At 42.5% G+C, this 21,682-nt stretch overlaps 1 protein-coding gene across 1 annotated transcript in view; it reads right to left on the bottom strand.

Moving 5' to 3' along the window:
- Positions 1 to 21,682, bottom strand: part of LRRC1 (leucine rich repeat containing 1) — a 104,122-nt gene that overhangs the window by 58,045 nt on the left and 24,395 nt on the right. The window contains exons 3-4 of the mRNA XM_086744380.1: positions 15,460 to 15,538; positions 10,010 to 10,099 (exon numbers count right to left, since the gene is read on the bottom strand). Coding sequence (XP_086600506.1) covers positions 10,010 to 10,099; positions 15,460 to 15,538 — 169 coding nt within the window. The remainder of the gene's footprint in view (positions 1 to 10,009; positions 10,100 to 15,459; positions 15,539 to 21,682) is intronic.

Raw genomic sequence — 21,682 nt, 5'->3', positions numbered from 1 at the left:
ATTTGAGAGAGAAACTTGCAATCCAACACAGACTACAGATACGGAACACCACAAATACTCCTTTATGTCAATCGCAGTGGTCTTCTCCAAAATAACGGTAAGACTAGAACCAACACTAAAATCGGAACCAAAGCACGTTGCATTCTTCTTCCAAAGCAAGTCAGTTTTTATTTGGATTGATTACAAAGAGATTATCAGTAGGAATGTGCCCTACAAAATAACCATTTCAAAAGCACATGCGACTCTGGATGACAGCAATTGGTAAAAAAACATCAAATGGAGGGTTTTTAAAAAAAAAAAAAAAAAAAAAAAACAAAACACACACATTCCTTAGTTACCTTGGATTAAATTACATTTTCAGCATACCACATACATTAAATATACTCTGTCTCATAAAATTACAAATACAAAACTGAGATGAATTATCCTAGTACTTTATCAGGGACAGCTGCATCATTCCCCTATTCAAGGGGACAGAGAGTCAGCCTTAAGTGTAACAGCAGACAACACTCTATATCCCATTTCTATCACAGTCCCATTTTTACCCCAGTCCCAGCAACAGGACTGGGAACACTGCCGTAGTTCAGCCCTGATTCGGACCAGATTACGCAGTCTCTCTCTCTCACTCCCCCCACCCTCCGAGAGAACAGGGGGAGATGATATAAGAAGAACAGCTCAAGGTTTGAGATAAGGACAGGGAGAAATCCTTAAAGTTACCATCACGGGCAAAACAGACTCGACTTGGGGAAAACTATTCATTTATTTCTAAAAATAGCAGGATAATGAGACAGAGAATGAGATAAGCCTAGGAAGAGGGAGGGGTGGGGGAGGTTAATATTATCTCTACTACCTTCCCCTGCCCTGAGTGGCACAGGGGGGAAGAGGGAATGGGGGTTGCAGTCAGTTCATCACATGTTGTTTCACATCGCTGCTTTATCGTCAGGGGAAGAACTCCTCGCATTCCTTCCCTGCTCCAGCGTGGGGTCCCTCCCACGGGCCACAGTCCTTTGTGAAACTGCTGCAGTGTGGGTCATCTCTTCTACGGGGTGCAGTCCCTCCAGAAGAGCTGCCCCAGCGCAGGCCCTCCACAGGCCACAGCCTCCTTCAGGCCTCCACCTGCTCCAGCGTGGGGTCCTCCACGGGCTGCAGGTGAATCTCTGCTCCTCCGTGGACCTCCATGGGCTGCAGGGGGACAACCTGCCCCACCATGGTCTTCACCACGGACTGCAGGGGAATCTTGGCCAGGAGCTACATTACTCCTCCCCCTCGTTTTTCACTGACCTTGGCGTCTGCAGCTGTTCCTCTCACAGAAAAATTCCTCACAACAGGCTGGCAGACGCCTCTCAGGATCTTTTTACATCTCATTCACATCTCATCTCCTCTCCACTTCTTGTAGCCAGGCCGGGCCGAGTTGGGCCCAGTCGGCTGCCCGGCGAGAGGCCAGAGGGTGAGGCCTGCAAGGCCCACAAGGCTCGCGCCTCCCCCTCTCTGCCCCCGCTCAGCTTCTTCACATCATCTCCCCTTTTTTTTTTTTTTTTTGAAGATATGAAGTCCACGTTCTGGCTACTTCCACCAGTTCCAAAGGACTTCAGTTTGCTGAAGAGTACTGTTACTTTCGTAACGCCTTCCCCTGCATCTCTACATAGCATGTACACTTTGAAACATGCATTGTGACACTAAGCTAGGAAGGGAGTTTAAATTAGGTAACCAATTTTCTTTTTTGTGCAGAAAAGGAACATGCTGGATTTTTGGTCTATCAAGGGTCTTCCAAGAGATGAGAAGGTAACTGTGGTAGTCTGCCAACAGCATACAAAATGCATTAAACTAGCCATACGCAAATATATTACAGCCCATCTCCACTGCCCAAATAAAACTACCAGTAGCATGTATGACCTTGCCCCAGGACACACCAGTTACATGACTAGTCATTCATCTGACAGGATCCTATTAAGCTACTCCCATCCCATAAGGCTTCTAGTCACAGACCTACAATTCATTGAGAATCTGACATTTAGCAGACTTTTTTCCCCAAGAAAATGACCGAGTTAGTCACTATCCAGCTCTCAAAACACCACTTACTCAGACCGTAAGTATTTGAAGGTAAGAAAGTAAAGGTATTAATTCTGTCATCCTAGACCTAAATAGTAAAGACACTGAAAGCCAGAGGAAGAGCATTTGTGTTGTCGGTTACTTGAAGTGTCAATACCATTAATTGGCTTATAAAAAGCTTCCAGAAGTGAAAAAAAAAGAAGGATAAAAAGCATCAGTATCTTACCAGTCACTAACTGGAGGAAAGACTAAACACATGGCCAGTAGTACAAGTCACATCCAAATTTTAAAAACAGAGGAAAGTTCTACAATTTATAGCCAAGGAATTCCATAAATATGTAACAGATGTAGTCTAAGCTGCTAATGAAGACTAGTTTTCTACATAAGCTTGGATTTTAGGTTGCCGAGATTAGTTCTACTCTCTCTCTCTCCCTCACATACAGCAACAAGTATGGTCTAAAAAATAGACAGGAACACTGAACTCTCCATTACCTTCAAAAGGTATCATTAAGAAGAGAGATTCATCATTACGGCTCAGCCTGTTGCCTTCCAAATGCTTTAACTAAACATTCTCCAATTGTAAAAATTACTGAAACAGGTTGAGAACGCTAAGGCAATTCACTATCACAACAGATTTATTTTTCAAAATATATTCTATTCCACTCACACAGTGTCAAAGATTTAACTAAAAAAAAAAAAAATTGAATTACTTATTTCCAAAATATATTGCTAAATATATGTTAAATATTTCTTTCCTGCGTAACAAAGAAGATAGAACATGTCTTATTTAAAGGCCAGATGGCACTGCATTCACTATTACATTGTTAAACAGTGCTCCTGAAATAAACTTTCAAGTTCCTTAACATTCAGTTTTGCCACTTAGCAAACAGCTGTGATTAACACTGAATACTCTACTTAGTCAAACTCTGTAAATATTACTTGTCATGCTAAATTCAGATAAGCTAGAGTGAGAGCTTTAATACTATTTATATGAGCCTAGCCAGACCACCTACAAACTGTCTTCCTTCTATGTATTTGGAAGATAAGCCTCCTCACCATTTCTGTTGTATCATGTAAGACGGTATTTTAACCGGACAGTATTATGCTTGTGGACCTGTTGGAAAGCATCCAGAGGAGGGCCGCGAAGATCATCAGAGGACTGGAGCACCTCTCCTACAAGAACAGGCTGAAAGAGTTGGGGCTGTTCGGCCTCGAGAAGAGGAGGCTCCAGGGAAGCCTTATAGCAGTCTTTCAGTACCTAAAGGGGGCCTACAGGAAAGATGGGGAGAAACTCTTCAGCAGGGCCTGTTGTGACAGGACAAGAGGGAACGGTTTCAAAATAGAGGGAGGTAGGTTCAGACTAGACATCAGGAAATTTTTTTTTTTCCAATGAGGGTGCTGGAACACTGGAACAGGTTGCCCAGAGAGGTGGTGGATGCCCCATCCCTGGAAATATTCAAGGCCAGGTTGGATGGGGCTCTGAGCAACCTGATCTGGTTGGAGATGTCCCTGCTCCTTGCAGGGGGGTTGGACTAGATGATCTTTGAAGGTCCCTTCCAACCCTAACTATTCTACAATTCTATGCTAAACCTTATAACACAATTACATTGTCTTGTTTCACACAATTTTAAGAGCATTTTCCATTCTGTGTGATGCTATCAGATGTGTAATCTACACTTGAGGCATCTTGGCATACACTGAGGAAAACTGCAGTCAAGGACTGGTCCAGGAATCCATTATCAGAATAAGCATGCCATTCTGATCTGCTTCTGGATCATCTGCATTGAGCACATCATCCCTGCCCGTGAAGACCTTTTTTTCTCCAGCTACTCCTAGTCAGATCAATATTAAAGACTCCGAGTTCAGAAGTGGGTGAAAGGTTCAAAACCTCTAGAATTAAACAGACACATATAAAAAGCCACCATGCTCAGTGACTTTGTTTCTAACGTGAAACCTCTGAATATGTGTGGTTCCACAACTCTTGCAAAGCATGTCTATAACAGATCTTTCCGCAAAACAATGTTCCTAAGTGCAGTAACATTTGCTCTATTCTTTTCACTATGTTCACTGTCATAATGAAATGCCTATTTCAGCACTCTACCTGCTAGCTGCAGACATTAAGAGGAAAATTTCTCTGCTTACCTGGTAATTCCCTTTCAGTAGTAAGGTCCACAGATCCATTCAGCCTGCTTGCAGCTTGGGGGTAAACCAGACTCATCAGTCACTGGCATCAGAAGAATATCCTTCTCACCTAAAGAAATTCACCCCTCCCCACATCAAAAGTTTATAAAGCTAAAATAAAGCTATTCTACTTTCTTGCACCACAGTCTCTGCAGTTCTCTGAAAAAAGGGTGGGAGGGTAACTTGTGAATTACGGGGATACTATCAATCATGATATTACTATGATCTTCTATTGAATCCTCAGGATTTGGAGATCATGTCCAAGTAGGAGACCATCTGTACATTTTAGAGTTGGGGGCGGTGGGGGAGGGGGCCGCGGGAATAAAGATTGTGTATAGCAGAGGAAAACTTTTTTATTTGCCATGCCATGCTAGAGTTCAGGCAGGGAACTTCCAAAACACTCTACCTGCCAGTCAGTAATAATCTCACATTTAAACCTTAGCATCCAAAAAAAAGAGGTAATCTTTATCTTTCCTGGACACAGGCAAGACTGTTGAAAAAATAAATTGTGAAAGCTGAAAACTGGATATGAGTTAGATGTCTGGTGTGCTGATAGGCAGCAGGCCTTAAATCATAATTTAAAGCACAGTAGTGAAGCTCTGCACTTTACTTCAGCCATTAAAGAAACTTGTTGATTTTCTGTCCTCACAGAGTTTGACACATAACTGCCTTTTTCAGATATGGATTTCAGGCTGAAAGGACTAGATTTTTCTGGCAAAGGCCAATTCCTTGTGAAGCACCAATCTGAGAGCCTGCTACTACATTAAACATCAGAGATGCACATAAAAGGCTTTCCAAAGAAGGTACCTGGACTTTGTTCAAGCCTGAGAACCATAAATAAACAAACACACAAAGCTGACACAATCTCTCCTCTTTGTAGACATTAAGCCATGAGACCACTGCATGGATTTCTAAGTTCCCAAATCTTTGCTAGTAAAAAGCTAATATACCCATGGGCTGGTGGTGGGGAACTAACCCTGAAGCCAATGCTACAGAAGGAACACAAATGGACAGAGAAGGTACTGGGGACAGACAGACATTAGATTATTCATACTACTGTAAGATAAGCCCTAGGAAGCCTTACAGATAAACACCCTGATTTACTCAAATACTCTGACTTTTGAAATTCAAGAAAATGTCATGCCCTATGTTTTGGGTGTTACACGAATAAGGAAGTACTGAAGAAAAAACCTGGAAGTAAGTGGAAATTCCTAAATGCTAGCCTCCACTGGGAGAAACCGGTTATGCTTGCTCGTTGGGCAGCTCTACAGATACACATGATCCTGCAGAATAGGCAAGGAAATTAGACTTGCTCTCATTAGACTGAGAAACACTGTAAAAGACACTCCCACTCATAGCTTGAATTGTGTAACTTGTTTCTCCAAATGGTTCAACTAGCCAACAGGACAACTCCTGCTCCAATCTGCACCCACCTAATTATTAGCCAAAACACCTCACATGCATTAGCATTCACTGTTTTACTCCAGATAGCAACCACACGACGAGTTAAGAGAACACAAACCACAGAGAAATACAAAAAATGGCACTAGTTATATTAATATTAAGACATCTAGTCTGTTAGCAAGTCTTAAAATAGTATGTCACACATCTTTCTAGTAAGCCTTAAAACAATATACGAGCTGAAAAGAGTAATGCTTCATCTAACAAGGGAAAGTTGACACACACTGAGCGTGGCTATGGGCAAGCAAGAGGAAGGACAAAAGGCTCAAGGGAGGCTTTGCCTATGTTCTTCAAATGTCCAGTTGGGACCCTTAAAAATACTCCTTTTGGCAACACAAAGGAAAAGAAAAATGTAAAAGGTCTATGTGGGTGAATTCTTAACGGCACAGTAAAAATATTGACAGCAGCTCCACATATCAGCAGCTTGCAGAAATTCAGACACTGGCCTGGGTCAGTGAAGCTGAACACTGGCATTCATCTTATACATCAGACCAGGTGAAAAACAGACTGGATATGTGAATTCCACGCCCTTCCACTAACGGTTCACTGCAATCAGGAAGAACTTCCTAGCTAACCTTCAAAGTATTGCTGTTTGGAAAATATTTGCCATTACTTTTGTTGCTTTCCTCATCTAAGATAGCAGGGTAAGTTTGCAGTGACACAAGATTTTAAGTCGGTAGCTTAAAAAAAGGCACTAAGTACATACTGATCACATGAAGATGAATTAGAGATTTCACTGGCTGTATTAGGCAGTTTCCCAGACAGGAGAAGAAGTTAGGATCCATTTCCCTAAGTTTCCACGTACTCTAGTGGACAGAAGACTGGCAGTAAGCACAGGCACTTCAAATTTCTCCCAAATAAGCCCAAATGTAGCAGAATAAATCACCAGGATATATTTGTTTGCTCATTATTTGACAGATCTCACATAGAGCACATAGGTCCAGTCTATTCCATCAAATAAGACCACGGATTATTATCCAAAGCGTACAAACTCCAATGAAGCATTTCCAAAGACATCCAAACACCTCCAAGAGCTTTACTTGTTCTCTTCAACCCTATAGACACAATTAGCATAACTTTCTTTATAATTCCTAGCTTTTCTCTTTGAGTCCCAGCAAGTGCAGAGGGAAAAGAACAGAGAAGGGAACAAAGAGCAGAAGTAGGCAACCTTTGGAGAAGCCACAGAGCATTTCACTGCTTTTACCAAACACAAAGCAGTAAGCTGCACCATCAAATTCATTTGCAATAAATTACAAAAAATTTGTGAACTAAAAAAGGAAAGCTGCACTTGTTGGTAGCCAAACTGAAAAAAAAAAATATTACTTATAGATCTAATGCCAAAAATGTGGTAAAATTCACTCTCAGAGGTAAGTGATCCATAAGGACTTCAGGTTGCAGTTCTAATTGGTTACAAACAAAATCTCCCAATAATTTCCAACTCGAACCAGACAGGATCCCTTCCTCTCTGTCACCAAGACATTCCACAACAGACTTGAGGAACAGTTACATTTTGGGTGGGCACCCCACAAGTTTTCCTCATGTTATGTTAATATTCTTCTGAGTTGGAAAGCATGCATCTTTAGCCCAAGCTTATCGCCAACTTCCCAACTATATTCCATATTCTTACCTATTGTGAATACCTGATGAGCCAAAGACAACAGCCCCACACATCTGTCTCTGCTTCTTTAAGCATAAATATGACAACAGGAATTTGTACTAATGAGATTAAAGTGATTTTGTAAAAATACAATAGTCATATTCTAGGTAGCTAACATGGGAGCACTTCTCAATCAAAGTAAGCTGGTCAGACTTGAATAAAACTCCAATCCTTCAGGAGAACTTACCAAGACCACCAGGACAAGCATATGGCTCTTAACAAAGCAAGTGAGGACCCCTGGTTTTTAGCTTAAATATCAGGAATTTGATACAGGCTTTGAGGGAGGATGGCTTACACTGCTCTGTTCTGCAACAGCTCACGTAGGGCTGAAACAGTATCAGAGCATTCCCTGGACTGCTCAGGATCAACAACAGGCACATTTCTAGCCTTATTCTTGCACGGCTTCACATACTGACATCTCTACCAATGTCTGGTATCCCCATTTTGATCAGTTGTTTTTAGTCATCTGCTCCAAAACAGAGGCCATCGCCACTCACACTAACAAATGACAGGCAGGACAAGCAAGAAGCCAGAGCCACTGCAGCCAGTGACCTCTCAGGGAAGCCAGAAACCTTCCTCTAGCCACTGTCTGCAAAGCAGCAGTCCACTTCATGCTTCGGGAATCGTTTCAGCTTGTCATGTACCACGTATCCATTTTCAGAATCAGGCAGGATCCCAAATTTTTGTCCTTGGTTTCCAGTAATCACAAAGTCTGAACAAGTCCATTCTTAGCTGCCAGTGCTGCAAAAAAGCTGCATGAAAAGTTTTGTGAACATCTACAGAAAAGGAAGAATGCCACAAAAGCCCTGGCCCATGCAATTTTTAGGTAAGACTTTGCCATAGTCACTGGGCACACATTAGCTGTACCTGTTAGTGCTTGTGGAACGTTTCAAAAGACATTTTTCCACTTCTGTTGCTGCTGGAGTGGTGCCAGCTGACAGCTTTCATACTCATGGGAAGTGGCTAAAGCAATGCCAGTCTGAACTTGACTACATTGCAGGAGCTCTTAATAATAAGATCCCTTCTGCAGGACTCCTCTGTTCAGAAACAGTTGGGTTTTACTGTTAGAGACTATGCTGACTCCCTAGAGAATCCATGTCAGAAATATTCCACTTTATGAAAGGGTGTCCAAGATTAATAGTCCTCTACTGATACTCATGACTCAACATTTGAGTTACTGTAGCTTTCTGAAAAAAAAGATGTAAGTGGTTCAGTACAGGGCATCTTAGAACAACAATACGGGCAAGGTAACCATAAAGGCAGGTGCAGATTTACAAAAAAAAAAAAAAAAAAACGGGGAGTGGGGGAGGGAGGGAGATAGAGAACAATCAGGTGCTGCAAGAAATTTCCAGTTGTCTATAGTGGTATGTTTCCCAGAAAAAGCAATAAACTAAATTTTCTGAGTTAAAGCACAGGTATCTTAACTTCTGTGAAGACTACTCCTGAAGCTGGAACAGCAAGTTAGACTCTTCAGCCTGGAAAAAAGCACCTGGGGATACAGTAGAAAACTACAAAGGCATCAACAGCAGATCGAACACATAGGGATCAGCTGTTCACTGTCTCTCCCAGTACTTGGGATCATAGGCAAGGTAGGCGGAGCCAGGCTCAAAAAACCAACAAATTAATGCAATGGGTAATAGATCTGTGCAACTATTTGCCAGGGACAAATACTAAAGATGTCTATGTAAGCTCAAGGAGAAACTGGGCAAGTATATGGAAGAGAGATTCACTATGGTCTACCAATTAGACAAACCAAAATCCAAAGCTCAGGAAATCCTCTAAACCAGAAAGAGTCAAGGGATGGAAAGAAGAATACTCAAACACATACTTTTCTTCTTAATCCTCTCTAGGCATGTACATGTAGGCAACTGTAGAAGGAAGTCGAGTCAGATGAGCCCTTGATCTGAACCACCACAGCCATTCTCACATATTCAAGTCAGGAAACATGAAATGGTTCACCTTCAAACCGGAAGATACCCCTCTCCCCACTAAGAGAGGAGAGATTTCCCTTCTGCAAGCGTGGATGTTAATTGCAGGCAAAATGAGGCAGATAAATAATGTTCACTTTACTTGCCATGTGTCCTGCTCTACTTTCTAGAGTTAACAGATAAACCTTAAAAGCTTATCAAATTTCATCTTAAGAGCTGTTCCATGAGTTTTCATCTCCATACTTCCCACTGGAGTGTTTTTCAGAAACAGACTGCTTCTGTAGTTAGGAACCTTCTAATTTCTATCCTGATCACAGCCAGCTTTTATCCATTTGTTCTTGTGCCAACAACTGTCTGGTTTTGAGCTAAGCTGCAAGTCATCTGACATGTTCACAATAATGGATCAATGATCTACTATCAAAGAAGGAAAGCAAAAGGTCAGATCCACATCACAAAACACCTATTTAATTTTGCACATTCCAAGTTACTCCAAATCCCAAAGAACCGAGGCGAAACATATACATGCGTGCTTCAGAATTCTCATTAACCTGCTAATGTCAAGTGAAAATGCAAAGGGATTTTTCTTAAACAAATACATCAAACTGGAAAGAATATAAAAAAAATAAGTGCAGATCTGTAAACAACTTTATAGGTATATTACATACAATTATGCAAGCCATTTACACAATAGGTGTAACAAAATTAAGATAGCAATAAAGTATAAAAAACTTACTTCCCAATGTTTTCAGGTAGTGCTTGCAGAGAGATGTCATTTACTGAAAGACACGTTAGATTCTGTAATTCAGGAAAGCTTTCAGGCAACCTATGGAGATATTAATTCAAATCAAGGACTTCCAGCAGAAATATGCACATTCATGTAATACATACTGGAAAAGAGAATACGTAGTTGGAAACAAGAGTCTATTTAGCAAATACACACAGAGGGAGGCATGCCCAGACTTCAGCATGACTCTCAGAAAACTCTAAGTATCATAGCAAGAAAAATTTTAAAAAAAAAAAACAAAACAACAAACCAACAAACCCACCAACCCCTGTTTCCCCCCAAAAAACCACACCCCACACATGACTTTGAGAATTTAAAGCCTCAAAGAACAGGTAATGTCCATGTGTCCTAGCCTGGCTCCTCCCTGACCCAAATCTGCAACTTTAAAAAGCTATAGGGCTTGAGAAAACTTGAAGTATTTCAACAAATTTAAAAAATCATTAAAAAACATATTTTAAAAATATTTTTACTATTTCTTTTATCTCCTAGATAGTAAAATAATTAAATTAATTCTTTTTATTCAGGCTTCAGTGACATGCATGCTTACAGCACGCCCATTCCATATTAGCTACTGGGCTGCTCTTCAGTCGCTGCTTTTTGAAGGAACAGTCTGTTCAGTTAGAAGAGAACGTTCTGCTCTTACAGCATTTCACATTTACTGGTTCACAACACAAGAGCATGTAGTCCCTCTCCCTTCTTACACTATAAAATGAAGCCATAAACAAAACACTCCCAAAGTTCCCAAAGCCTCTATGTCCATCATCCACTTGGTCTTCTACAAGGATCAGCTTCCCCTCCCCTCACGCAGACGGATTCCTGTACCACTCGCTGCCGCTGGCAGCCAGGTTACACCAAGCAGCTCACTGTGCAGTTGCACAGGACAGGGTGGAGTAAAAGTGGCCAAGAGGTAGAGGAGCAGAAGCCCCAACTTCTGCTCAATTCCCAGAGCATGCAACCTAAGCTCAAAGCTGCAGCATTTGATTTGGTCCCTGCTCTCCCCATCACCCAGCTCAAGGCACATGGTATGACCTGCAGGCAACTAGCCAAAAGGAGATGCATGCCCACAGGTCAATACAACTGTGCATGATGGGGAAAGGGAGAAGGACAAATTACAACGTAGGGGCAGGGAGGACTTTTCACATGCTCCACTCTGTACTGCATTGTGTCATTTTCTAGACCTTATTAACAGAACATGCTCAATATCTCCGAAATGTGAGCTTCACTGTAACTATTCATTACTGTTTAGGTTCCAATACGTTTAAGCCTGAAGTTAAATGTTTCGATTATGGACCACTTGGTGGGTAAGGAATTGGCTGAATGGTTGCACTCAAAGAGTTGCAGTCAATGGCTCAATGTCCAAGTGGAGACCGGTGACGAGTGGCATTCCTCAGGGGCCTGTGTTGGGTCCAGCCCTGTTCAACATCTCTGCTGGCGACATGGACAGTGGGATAGAGTGCATCCTCAGCAAGTTCGCCGACGACACCAATCTGTGTGGTGCCATCAACACCCTGGAAGGGAGGGATGCCATCCAGAGGGACCTTGACAGGCTGGAGAGGTGGGCCCGTGCCAACCTCATGAAGTTCAACCAGGCCAAGTGCAAGGTCCTGCACCTGGGTCATGGCAATCCCAGGCACAAATACAGGCTGGGCGGGGAATGAATCAAGAGCAGACCTGAGGAGATGGACTTGGGAGTGCTGGTGGATGAGAAGCTCAACATGAGCCAGCAATGCATGCTTGCAGTTCAGGCAGCCAACAGCATCCTGGGCTGCATCAGAAGCAGCATGGCCAGCAGGTCAAGGGAGGTGATTCTGCCCCTCTGCTCTACTCTCTTAAGACACCACCTGGAGTACTGCGTCCAGTTCTGGAGCCGTCAACGTAAGAAGGACATGGACCTGTTGGAGAGGGTCCAGAGGAGGGCCACGAAGATGATAACAGGGATGAAGCACCTCTCCTATGAAGACAGGCTGAGAGAGTTGGGGCTGTTCAGCCTGGAGAAGAGGAGGCTCCAGGGAGACCTTATAGTGGTCTTCCAGTACCTAAAGGGGGCCTACAGGAAAGATGGGGAGAAACTCTTCAGCAGGGCCTGTCGTGAAAGGTAACGGTTTTAAAATAGAGGGAGGAAGACAAAAGGAAGAAAGAAGAAATTTTTTACAGTGAGGATGGCAAAACATTGGACCAGGTTACCCACAGAGGTGGTAGATGCCCCATCCCTGGAAACATTTAAGGCCACGTTGGACAGGGCTCTGAGCAACCTGATCTAGTTGGAGATGTCCCTGCTCCTTGCAGGGGGGTTGGACTAGATGACCCTTAAAGGTCCTTTCCAACTCTCTCTGATTCCATATAGTGGACTTTCAGTCTAATCTACAATAAATGTGACTGCTTTTTACTAATATAAACTTTAAATCATCTGAAAAGAACTGGAAAATTGTCTGCCAGCCACTTTTAATGCTGCAGGTCCATGAATTATTAAGTTTGACAATGAGGTAACATACTGTATTAGTGGTAGGACATTGACTGGGAAGATCTCTGACTGGCTTTTAAGCTTAGAGGAAATAAGGACACGAATCAATGGCTAAAAAATGTTCCAGGGTATTACACAGAAAAGGAAATCACCACCATATTTTCACACTCTGCCTGGGCAAATTAGTGCTAAAACCTACATTCTGTTACATAGGTAAAACTGAAATTCTGGATCTTATCACAGAAAATAGTTGGCAACCATGTGTAAACAGCTTCTGGTATCTGTGTTTTTTGTGCCGCTTTTGCGTAGCTGGGGCGGGGGGGGTGCTGGCTACAGCGGCACTGAGAAGCTGCTAGAAGTTTCCCCTTTGTCTGGTGGACTCAGCTGGGTCTAGGGGTGGACCTGCCGCTGGCCAGGGCCAAGCCAACTGGTGACAGTGGTAACACCTCTGTGATAACATTTTTAAAACGGGGGAAATATTAAAAGAAATACCAAAAAAAAAGAAAAAGAAAAGAGTGAAGAAGCAGAAACAGGAGGCAGAGAGGGGGAGGCGCGAGCCTTGTGGGCCTTGCAGCCCTCACCCTCTGGCCTCCTGCCGAGCGGCTGACTGGGACTGACTCGGCCCAGTCAAGAGAAGAGAAGAGATGAGATGTGAAGAGAACCTGAGAGGCGTCTGCCTGAGCTGATTGTGAAGAATTCCTTGTGAGAGGAATGGCTGCAGACTCCAAGGTCAGTGAAGAAGGAGGGGGAGGAGTAATGTGGCTGGCTCCTGGCCAGGATTCCCCTGCAGCCTGTGGTGATGACCATGGTGGAGCAGGTTGTCCCCCTGCAGCCCATGGAGGTCCACGGAGGAGCAGAGATTCACCTGCAGCCTGTGGAGGACCCCACATCGGGGCAGGCAGATGCCTGAAGGAGGCTGTGGCCTGTGGAGGGCCTGCGCTGGGGCAGCTCTTCTGGAGGGACTGCACCCCGTGGAAAAATGACCCACACTGCAGCAGTTCATGAAAGACTGTGGCCCGTGGGAGGGACCCCACACTGGAGCAGAGGAGGAATGCGAGGAGTTCTTCCACCGAGGAGGAAGGAGAGGTGTAAAGCGACGTGTGATGTACTGACCATAATCCCCATTCCCTATTCTCCTTGTGCCACTCAGAGCGGGGAGAGGGGAGGAGATGGAGATAATTTCAAATTAAGTTAAGCCTGGGAAGACAGAGGGGTGGGGGGAAGTTGGGTTTTTTGGTTCTCTTCCTCATTATCCTACTTTGGTTTTATTAATAATAATAAATAGTTTTCCGCAAGTCAAGTCTGTCTTGCCCATAAGGGCGACTTTAATCTGTCCTTATCTCAAACCTCAAGCTTTTTGTCATATTATCTTTCCCCCGTTCCCTTGGAGAGTAGGGGGAGTGAAGGAGAGACTGTAGTTTGGTCCCGAGCGGGGCTGAACTATGACACTTTCCTAACTTAGTAAACTGCTTGGAGTGATGTCTTCCAGGACATGCATACACTTTGGAGCCACTTTATCAAGAATTTTTAAAATTCCTTTCAACAACAAGTTATGAGATCTATTTCAACCCCATTAAAAAGCCTTTCAACTCTTCTGTTAATTCCACTCAGCTGTAGCTGTGCACTACAACTACTGTCGAAGGAAACACATTACTTGGGCCCCAAGCCTTATTCAGCCCACAAAATGGAGAAGGATAACTAGCACACTACTACAGACAATTTTGATTTCAGTACCAGCAGATGCAGCTCTGAGCTTTACGTACACCACACTGATGTCTGGGAAAAAGCTGTCTGGTGACTCTCACCACTTGTGTATCTAAACATTAGTTTAGCCTCAGTTTGCTTTACTGGATTTTTGTGATGTTATTATCCTCACTATATAAATGGGCTACAGAGGCACAGGGATTAAGATCACAAGTGTCCCTTTAATGCTCAGAGATGTGACTTTCCAGAGAATTTCGGATGCACTATGGGCGATATTCAAAGTGCTCTTCTGAAGAATCTCAGCTGCCACATGTGGGAGAAGCCGTCTTGCAAAACCACTGGAGCGGCTTAAGATATCACAGGCACTCTCCTCTTTGTTAGCACTCCTGCACCCCAGACAGCCAGCTAATCCTGGAAGTAATTCTAGCCCATCTCAGTGCAAAGCAAAACAGGTCGGTCACTGTGAACACTCTGGCTTACGTGACTTGTTCAGCATCACAAAGGAGCTCTGTGGCACGGGCTGGTTTAGGAAACAGTTCTCCAAATAGCTTTCAAAGGCCTTAACTAACAGATCACCTCTTTCTTGCTATCTCCAGTCTCATTTCACTAGATACATTTCAAATTCTTCAGCAATTAGAATACAGAAATGTAAACAAAACTCCTCTTTTATACTACAAGGGTGCATAATCCCCAAACCCCAGCTCATCAGAATGCAGATCGGCAGCAGCCATGGCAGCCACTGACATATGCAGTGCATTTTTGCCACATGTTACTGCATGTCACTGTGTCCCAGTTGATGGGAGGGTGATGAAACACTAGTCCAAGCTTTAATCATTAGTAAAAGTCCATTATCTGCAGCAGCTGATCTAAAGTCTATTCCAAACTGTCAGGCACCTGGGTTCGTGCCAATGCATTTGTGCTAACCATTTCCTTATCTCTCCCAAGTATGAGCATGGTTTTCCTAAGCATTTAAGAAGAGGAATGAAAATTACTTAAGAGACAATCAGATTTACATTTTTCCTGGCTGGCTAACAAATTTCATCCCCTCCCACAAAGATGCACATCACTTTTTAAATCTGAACCTTTGCTGCAGTCCCTGCCAGAGACAGACAGTGTTGGCAAGATTTCACAGAGATCCTAGATCACAAATTTTAAGGGCTTATTTAAAATTGTAATTATTACACCAAGATTGTAATTCTGGTATGGCAAGTACTAAGAAGAAGGTGGAAGTTACCTAGTCAGTGGATTCCCACTGAAATCTGCTACCTGTAGTGCTCTGCAAAATGAGATGCTTTCTGGTATTTCAGGAATATCTGCAGAAGAAACAAGAAAAAAAATTGTCAACAACTGTACTGCATCTACACTGAAATTATTGCCTCATTACATTCAGTAACTTGCTACTGCAAGGAGTTATCTTGATATTTTTTAAGACATTTCTACATGCAAGACTGCTTCACATCCAAGTACACTGCTATTGCAGCACAGCCATTTTGTGCTTCTTCTCATTTCCCCCTCCTGCTTCACGCTCCTCTTCCTGATCCTAGGCTACTCACCTGTCCTTAGACTGATCTTTATCAGCCTCTGCCCATCAAAAAAAAAAAAAAAACAACCCAGACTCTGTGTGCACTAGGACTGTCCTAAGGAACCAATCAAAATCTGAACTTTTTGTAATTTGATCAATACACATCCACAATCTGTGCTGGCAGAAAGTACGTGAGGAGGGAAAACAACAGAAGGAAGACGAGAATGTGCAAGGCCTCTCCACCTGTAACATACACTCATAGTAGCAGAATGTCTCCCTCACACTGAAGCCAGGTAATTTGAAAAATATTATTCAAATTGACAGGTCCCAAATAAGTGCTAGTACATCATTTCAGATTGTCAGAAAGTAATGAGTGATATTTGTATGTGAAAACAGATTTTTGTTATTTCCCAAATATCTTCAGTATAACATGTTTACCTACTGAAGTCAGGCATGCTATCTTAAAAACAAAATTGTCTTCTGGGCCTCTTACATCAAGCTGTATTTCCACAAATAGGCTGTGGGTCCTTTGTGTAAATTCTTGCTTACTGTCACTGAGATTCAGCACAAATGAAATAAACATGCTTGTTTTCCTTGTTTAACAACTTATTATGATTCATTCTGAAAAGAATTCAAAAAGAAAAAAGGCAAATCTTAAAGTAAAAATCAGATTTCTGTTGCCAAGTTTTTTCCTAGTTCAATTTTTTCTACTCCGTCTCCTCTTCTTGTTTTCATCACAAAGAATACTTTGGGAAATGTCTTCATACATTCTCCTCATGCAAGTGGCGCCACTGACATCAGCAGCCATCAGTGTTCTAAATATGTTGAAAAATATTTGGAAATTAGGTCTCTTCCTGTCTAGGTGAATAACTCTGAATTGACTACCTATGTATTTCATTCAGCTCTTCTCCCCAAAAGCAGTGCAACGGAGGGAGGAGGGGGAAGAGGGGGGAGAGTACCTGCTCATTAGGTTCATCTCTTGCCAGGTAATCTGAGCAAATGAATCTATTTTGAATGATTCTCTACTCAGAACTGAACCCAGAGCCAGCAAGAAAATGTTTCAAACCCACAGGTCACCAGTTGTGAACGATCAACAAAAGAGTGGTAGAAGAGCATCTCCTGGGAATCATCTTCTGTTTCCCACATGAGTGGCAAGGGCTGGAGGGAAGGAAGGAGATGGGCACTCTCAAAAGGGTTTCACTCTGTCCCAAAAGGTGCTTCCTCTTGAAATGGAAGCAAATCACTCTTGCCTCATGAACCCCTGTGCTTAGAATCATAGAATCATAGAATCATAGAGTCACATGGTTGGATGGGACCTATAAGATCATCTAGTCCAACCGTCTTCCCACTACCATTGCTGCCACAGCTACTAAACCAGCACATGTGCTTACAGCACATACACCACGCACAGCTTTGAAAATGGCCGGGGCAGATGGAGAAACAATTCCTAATGATTACGCGTAGCTCTGGAGTGATCTAATCACTAGCCCCAGAAATACACTGCATATTCAGAAGATATATTCACTGTTACTAAATATTAAAATAACAGATGAGAGGGGTGAATACCCTCAGTGCGAGGCATCAACCAAGCTGTGCTTCCACAACACCAAACAAAGCCACCAAGGGTGAGGTGTGGCCAGCACAAATAGTTCCCAATTGGTGAAGCAGAATAAGCTGCCTCTAAATCTACACAAACCCGAAGGCCCATCAACAGCAGCAGCTGTCCCATGAAACGGAATAGGTGACTTTAGAGACTAAGCCCCCGTTTTATATGCTCTTACCCACCCTTCATAACAGCTTTTGAAGTTGATCTTTCCTAGAAATCCAACAGCAATGAGAGAAATTCAGAGCGAAACATTGGGTGAGGCCTTTGAAGTTAGGAGGGACAGGTCACACTGAATCCCCAAATCGGGAATAAGAGAGCTTGCTCCCCTGTGGCAGCCTGCCTGACAGAAAGGCCAGGCCCCATGGCAGGACATCAGCCTGGCACAAAGGCCAGAGAGGTGCGGGGACTGCGATTCAGGACCCTGCGCAGGGGGTGTCCAGCCAGAGAGCAACCAAATTTCGTGGTCAGGCTCTGCAAATCTCTTCATGGGTTTCATCTCATTCACAAGCCCAAATCCAGCACAACACGCACCAGGGAGACAGTTAACACGCAGATCCTCCACAAAGAGCCTCGAAAGAAGCCATGAAGCAAATGCGGGAGCCACAGGGCTCCTGAATTTACGTCAGGGACACTTGAACAACCAGCCTACTTCAAAGTGTCACATTCACAAGGGTCTCTGCTGGCCTCACTTCAAGAGTCAAGACCTCACACTTTATTCTTCTCATACAGTAGGGACAAACAGGTCTGAATAGTGGCATTTGAGTAATCAAAAGAAACCACCACCAAACAAACAAAACCCCAAACCCAAAAAAAAGTATCATTAAGATCGCCTGATTAAATGATGACCTGAAAGTGATAAATTCTCATAACACTCTAAATACTGAAAAGCATCTGCCTGTCACTAACACTCCAGAATGTAAAAGGACTGACATCACTGCAGGGACATTGCTCTGTCCACACACACGTAAAAATGTAACAAATAAAGCAGAAGATAAATTTAAATCTTCAATGACAAAGTTTCTGAAACTAATCATGCTACTGGTATCCTCCACCAATGTGTGGTTTCATTGCCATACTGCAAATAATTTCTCTTCTACTTCTGTATGATGGGCTATGAAAACCAGAAAATACAGCTTCTCAGCAAAACTATTTTGATAAGGTTTTTCTGTTATAATTCTTGAGGTTTTTTTCTGTAAAAGTCAACAAGTATTAAAGCTAAGTCAAAACTACTCCGATATACGATACTACCTGAAATAATACAGTATAGGCACTGCTTATAGTTTGAATTCTGCAAATGCATCCAAAATCTGTTCTGAAAATGAAATGCGCTTCCCTAGCCCAGATATTCCACACTATGAAGTCACTACATGAGCAAAAGTCTTCAATAAGTAAGGTAACAGTAACAAGCACAGGGAAAAGAAGGAAATTGCATTTCTATGTTAAGCTTTTTTTTTTTTTTTTTTGCATGTAAAGTGCATTTTGCTCCATCAGATTCATTTTTTTTCCTCCACTTAACTGGACAAGGGACAGACAAAAATTCAGTGCAACTCTTTGAACTGAGGATCATTATACACTTATTAAGTTCAACAAGGTTGAAATATAACTCGTTTTAATTGCAAGGCATCTTAAACAATTTCCCAGGCAAAATGCAACCAAGTTATGAGCAGATACTTTATCACTATGTGTGAAGACTACTGTAACATTGTGCTGAATAAATGAACTCGGAAGAGAAAAAGCAAAGAGCATTTTAGTTAAAGACCAAAAAAACCTGGAGTGATTATTATAGCAGAGAGGATGTTAGTCCATAACAGAAGCATTGACATAATCAACTGAAATGCAATAGAGAATATTAAAATATATGAAGAAGTCCTTCTGTTTCTTGATGGATTAAGTAGCTTTCACCGCTACTGTTGACTACTTGATTTTGTTACAGACAGCAACATGTCCATCTCTGCCAATATCAGCAGCAGTAAGGCTGAATGTTTTTCTTGCCACTGCTGGATAACCAGCCCAAATCCTTCTTAAATATCTAGGCTTCTTCTAATGCTGCACACTGACGAGCGCTCTACATTTTCACGACGCCACAGATGTTCTGGCATACAGATTGTGCAGCATTGCTAATAATAAAGCCATAAACCAAGCATAAGCCCTGTGACGTGTGACAATATAAATATACTGGCAGCAAAAAGAATCCATGCCAGCAGAAGCAGATGAAAATAAAGATTGGCAGTCATGTATATAAGAGGGCATATTCCACCTCCTCCCCTTCAAAATACCTCTTCAGATGTTTATCATTCCAGTTTGCACAAGAACTTGCCAACAATCTAGCAAGTCCTGTACAAGTGACTTACAAGGCAAGTTTGGCACTAGGGAATTCCGTACTGTCTGAGAATGAGAACACTACTTCTAAAAAAAAAAATAAATAAATAAAAATTTAAAAAAAAAAAAAAAAAAATCCTTTCTTTTAGTGCTTATCTAGCTTTTGTTGAAGATTTTTACAACAGCGACATCTCTCAGTCCCCACTTTCCTTTATTCTGATGGCTGGGAGGGTGAAGGAGAAAATAGTCTTCATTTTAAACTGATAAAACCTTTTCCATGGCACATTTTTACAGCATTGTATATCAAACTTCAAGAATAGACAATATTTTTTTTTTGTTCACCTAAAGGCTACACAGCCAGCATCCTTTACACATTCTGCAATAGTGAACATAATTTCCAATATCTAATCAATATCAAGACAGCAACGGCCGAGAAGGTCCTAGGCTTCGACAGGGCTACCAGACCAGAGCGACCCAAAGAGCGGACTCTAGCTCAAAGTAAAAAGTATTTTTACAAGAACTTAGCTAAAGTCTAAGATATGCCATGTTCCTGAGGGAGAGTTTATAGTGTTCAAGAGTCCTTCAGGGAGCAGCTACTGGACACTGTTGTATTTTCCAGCTATGCAGGTGACACAGAGCACTGTGCTTTAGGAGGGCTGGAGCTGGCACATCCCATACACCCCAGCAAAAGTCAACTGAATAGTTCTGATGTAGACAGCCACAGCAGAAGGCTCACCACCAGGTATGTACAACACAGACAAAACACCTTAACCGCTTCTTGATTAGTAATTCATTAATATATTAGACAGTTGATTAGTTTATACCAAATGTATACTCAGAAAGCCCATTCCAGACTCAAGGACTGTGAATTCATGCAGTGTTATCCATCAGGAGGGGGATAACCAGAGGTGAGCCGGATCTCACCCATCCAATTCAATACACAGAAGAATTTTCCCCCTGCCTCTTCTCACATACATAATATACAATACCTACTGTAGTATATCACACATACACACATGCATACAAAAGGTCCAATAAAGTATTAAGCACTGCAGTGCTTGAGTGATTTAGGAGCCTAGAGGTTCTCTTCCCACTTCCACAGAAGAACCTCTGCACTACCCACTGAAGAGGGGTCTCTGAGATGCCTGCTCTCCACCTCCTCCACCTTCCTAACGTGGGAGGAGGAAACTGCTCACTCAGCCAAATACTTTGCAGGAAGGAATTTGTGGTGCAAATATTTGTTTGTCTTTATGAAGGGGCTCTTCAGCTGCAAAGCCCAGCCAAGCAGGCTGTTGTCTCACAGATACCACCACCGCATTTCTCTGTCCTCCCAAAAGCAGCCACATGCAGCTCCCAGAGGTTCTGTCTCTGCAAGGGGAAGGCATGGAGGAAGGTCACTCAGCCTCTCCCTCCATTTCCACATTAAAATCATTACATACGCAGTGATCTGGCAGGCTGCTTTTTTGTTTGTTTTGTTTTTTCTCTAGAAACCAGAAGGTTTTGCTACTAGCCCCTGAAGGCTGCACTAATCAACCTCTTTAGGTAGACGTTACAATTTCTGGGTCACAATGTGACAGGAGTCACAGGGCTCTTGCAGATTCTATTGAGATTAAGTGGCTCTCGTACAGGTTATAACATTTTCCTCTTCAAGCTCTGAGGCTGAGGATATACAAAATACAAGAGATACAGCTCTCTTAAGATCTGTCTACACAACTTTAAGGAAAATTCACAAACAGGTTCAGGCTGGGTTTTCTCAACTAAATCCCTTCACTGTATAATTAACAAGAAACTGAAGCAAGGTACACATCTCGTTTGTCCTCCTCTTTGCTTCTGGATATGTCTCTTTTCCAAGCGAGGAGAGGAATAGCAAAAAAAAAAAAAATCCTCACAAAACTGCATTTCATGGATACATAGATATTAGGCAATTTACTTGAAAGAAAACTGCACACGACATAAAAACAAGCTGGTCTTTTAACCCATAACATGCAGTAAATCAACAGACTATCCTTC

Source organism: Chlamydotis macqueenii, chromosome 3 (assembly GCF_036417535.1).
Source record: "Chlamydotis macqueenii isolate bChlMac1 chromosome 3, bChlMac1.mat, whole genome shotgun sequence".
Taxonomy (NCBI): domain Eukaryota; kingdom Metazoa; phylum Chordata; class Aves; order Otidiformes; family Otididae; genus Chlamydotis; species Chlamydotis macqueenii.
The sequence above is the reverse complement of the archived record's forward strand: the minus strand, read 5'-3'. Positions and strand labels throughout refer to the sequence as shown.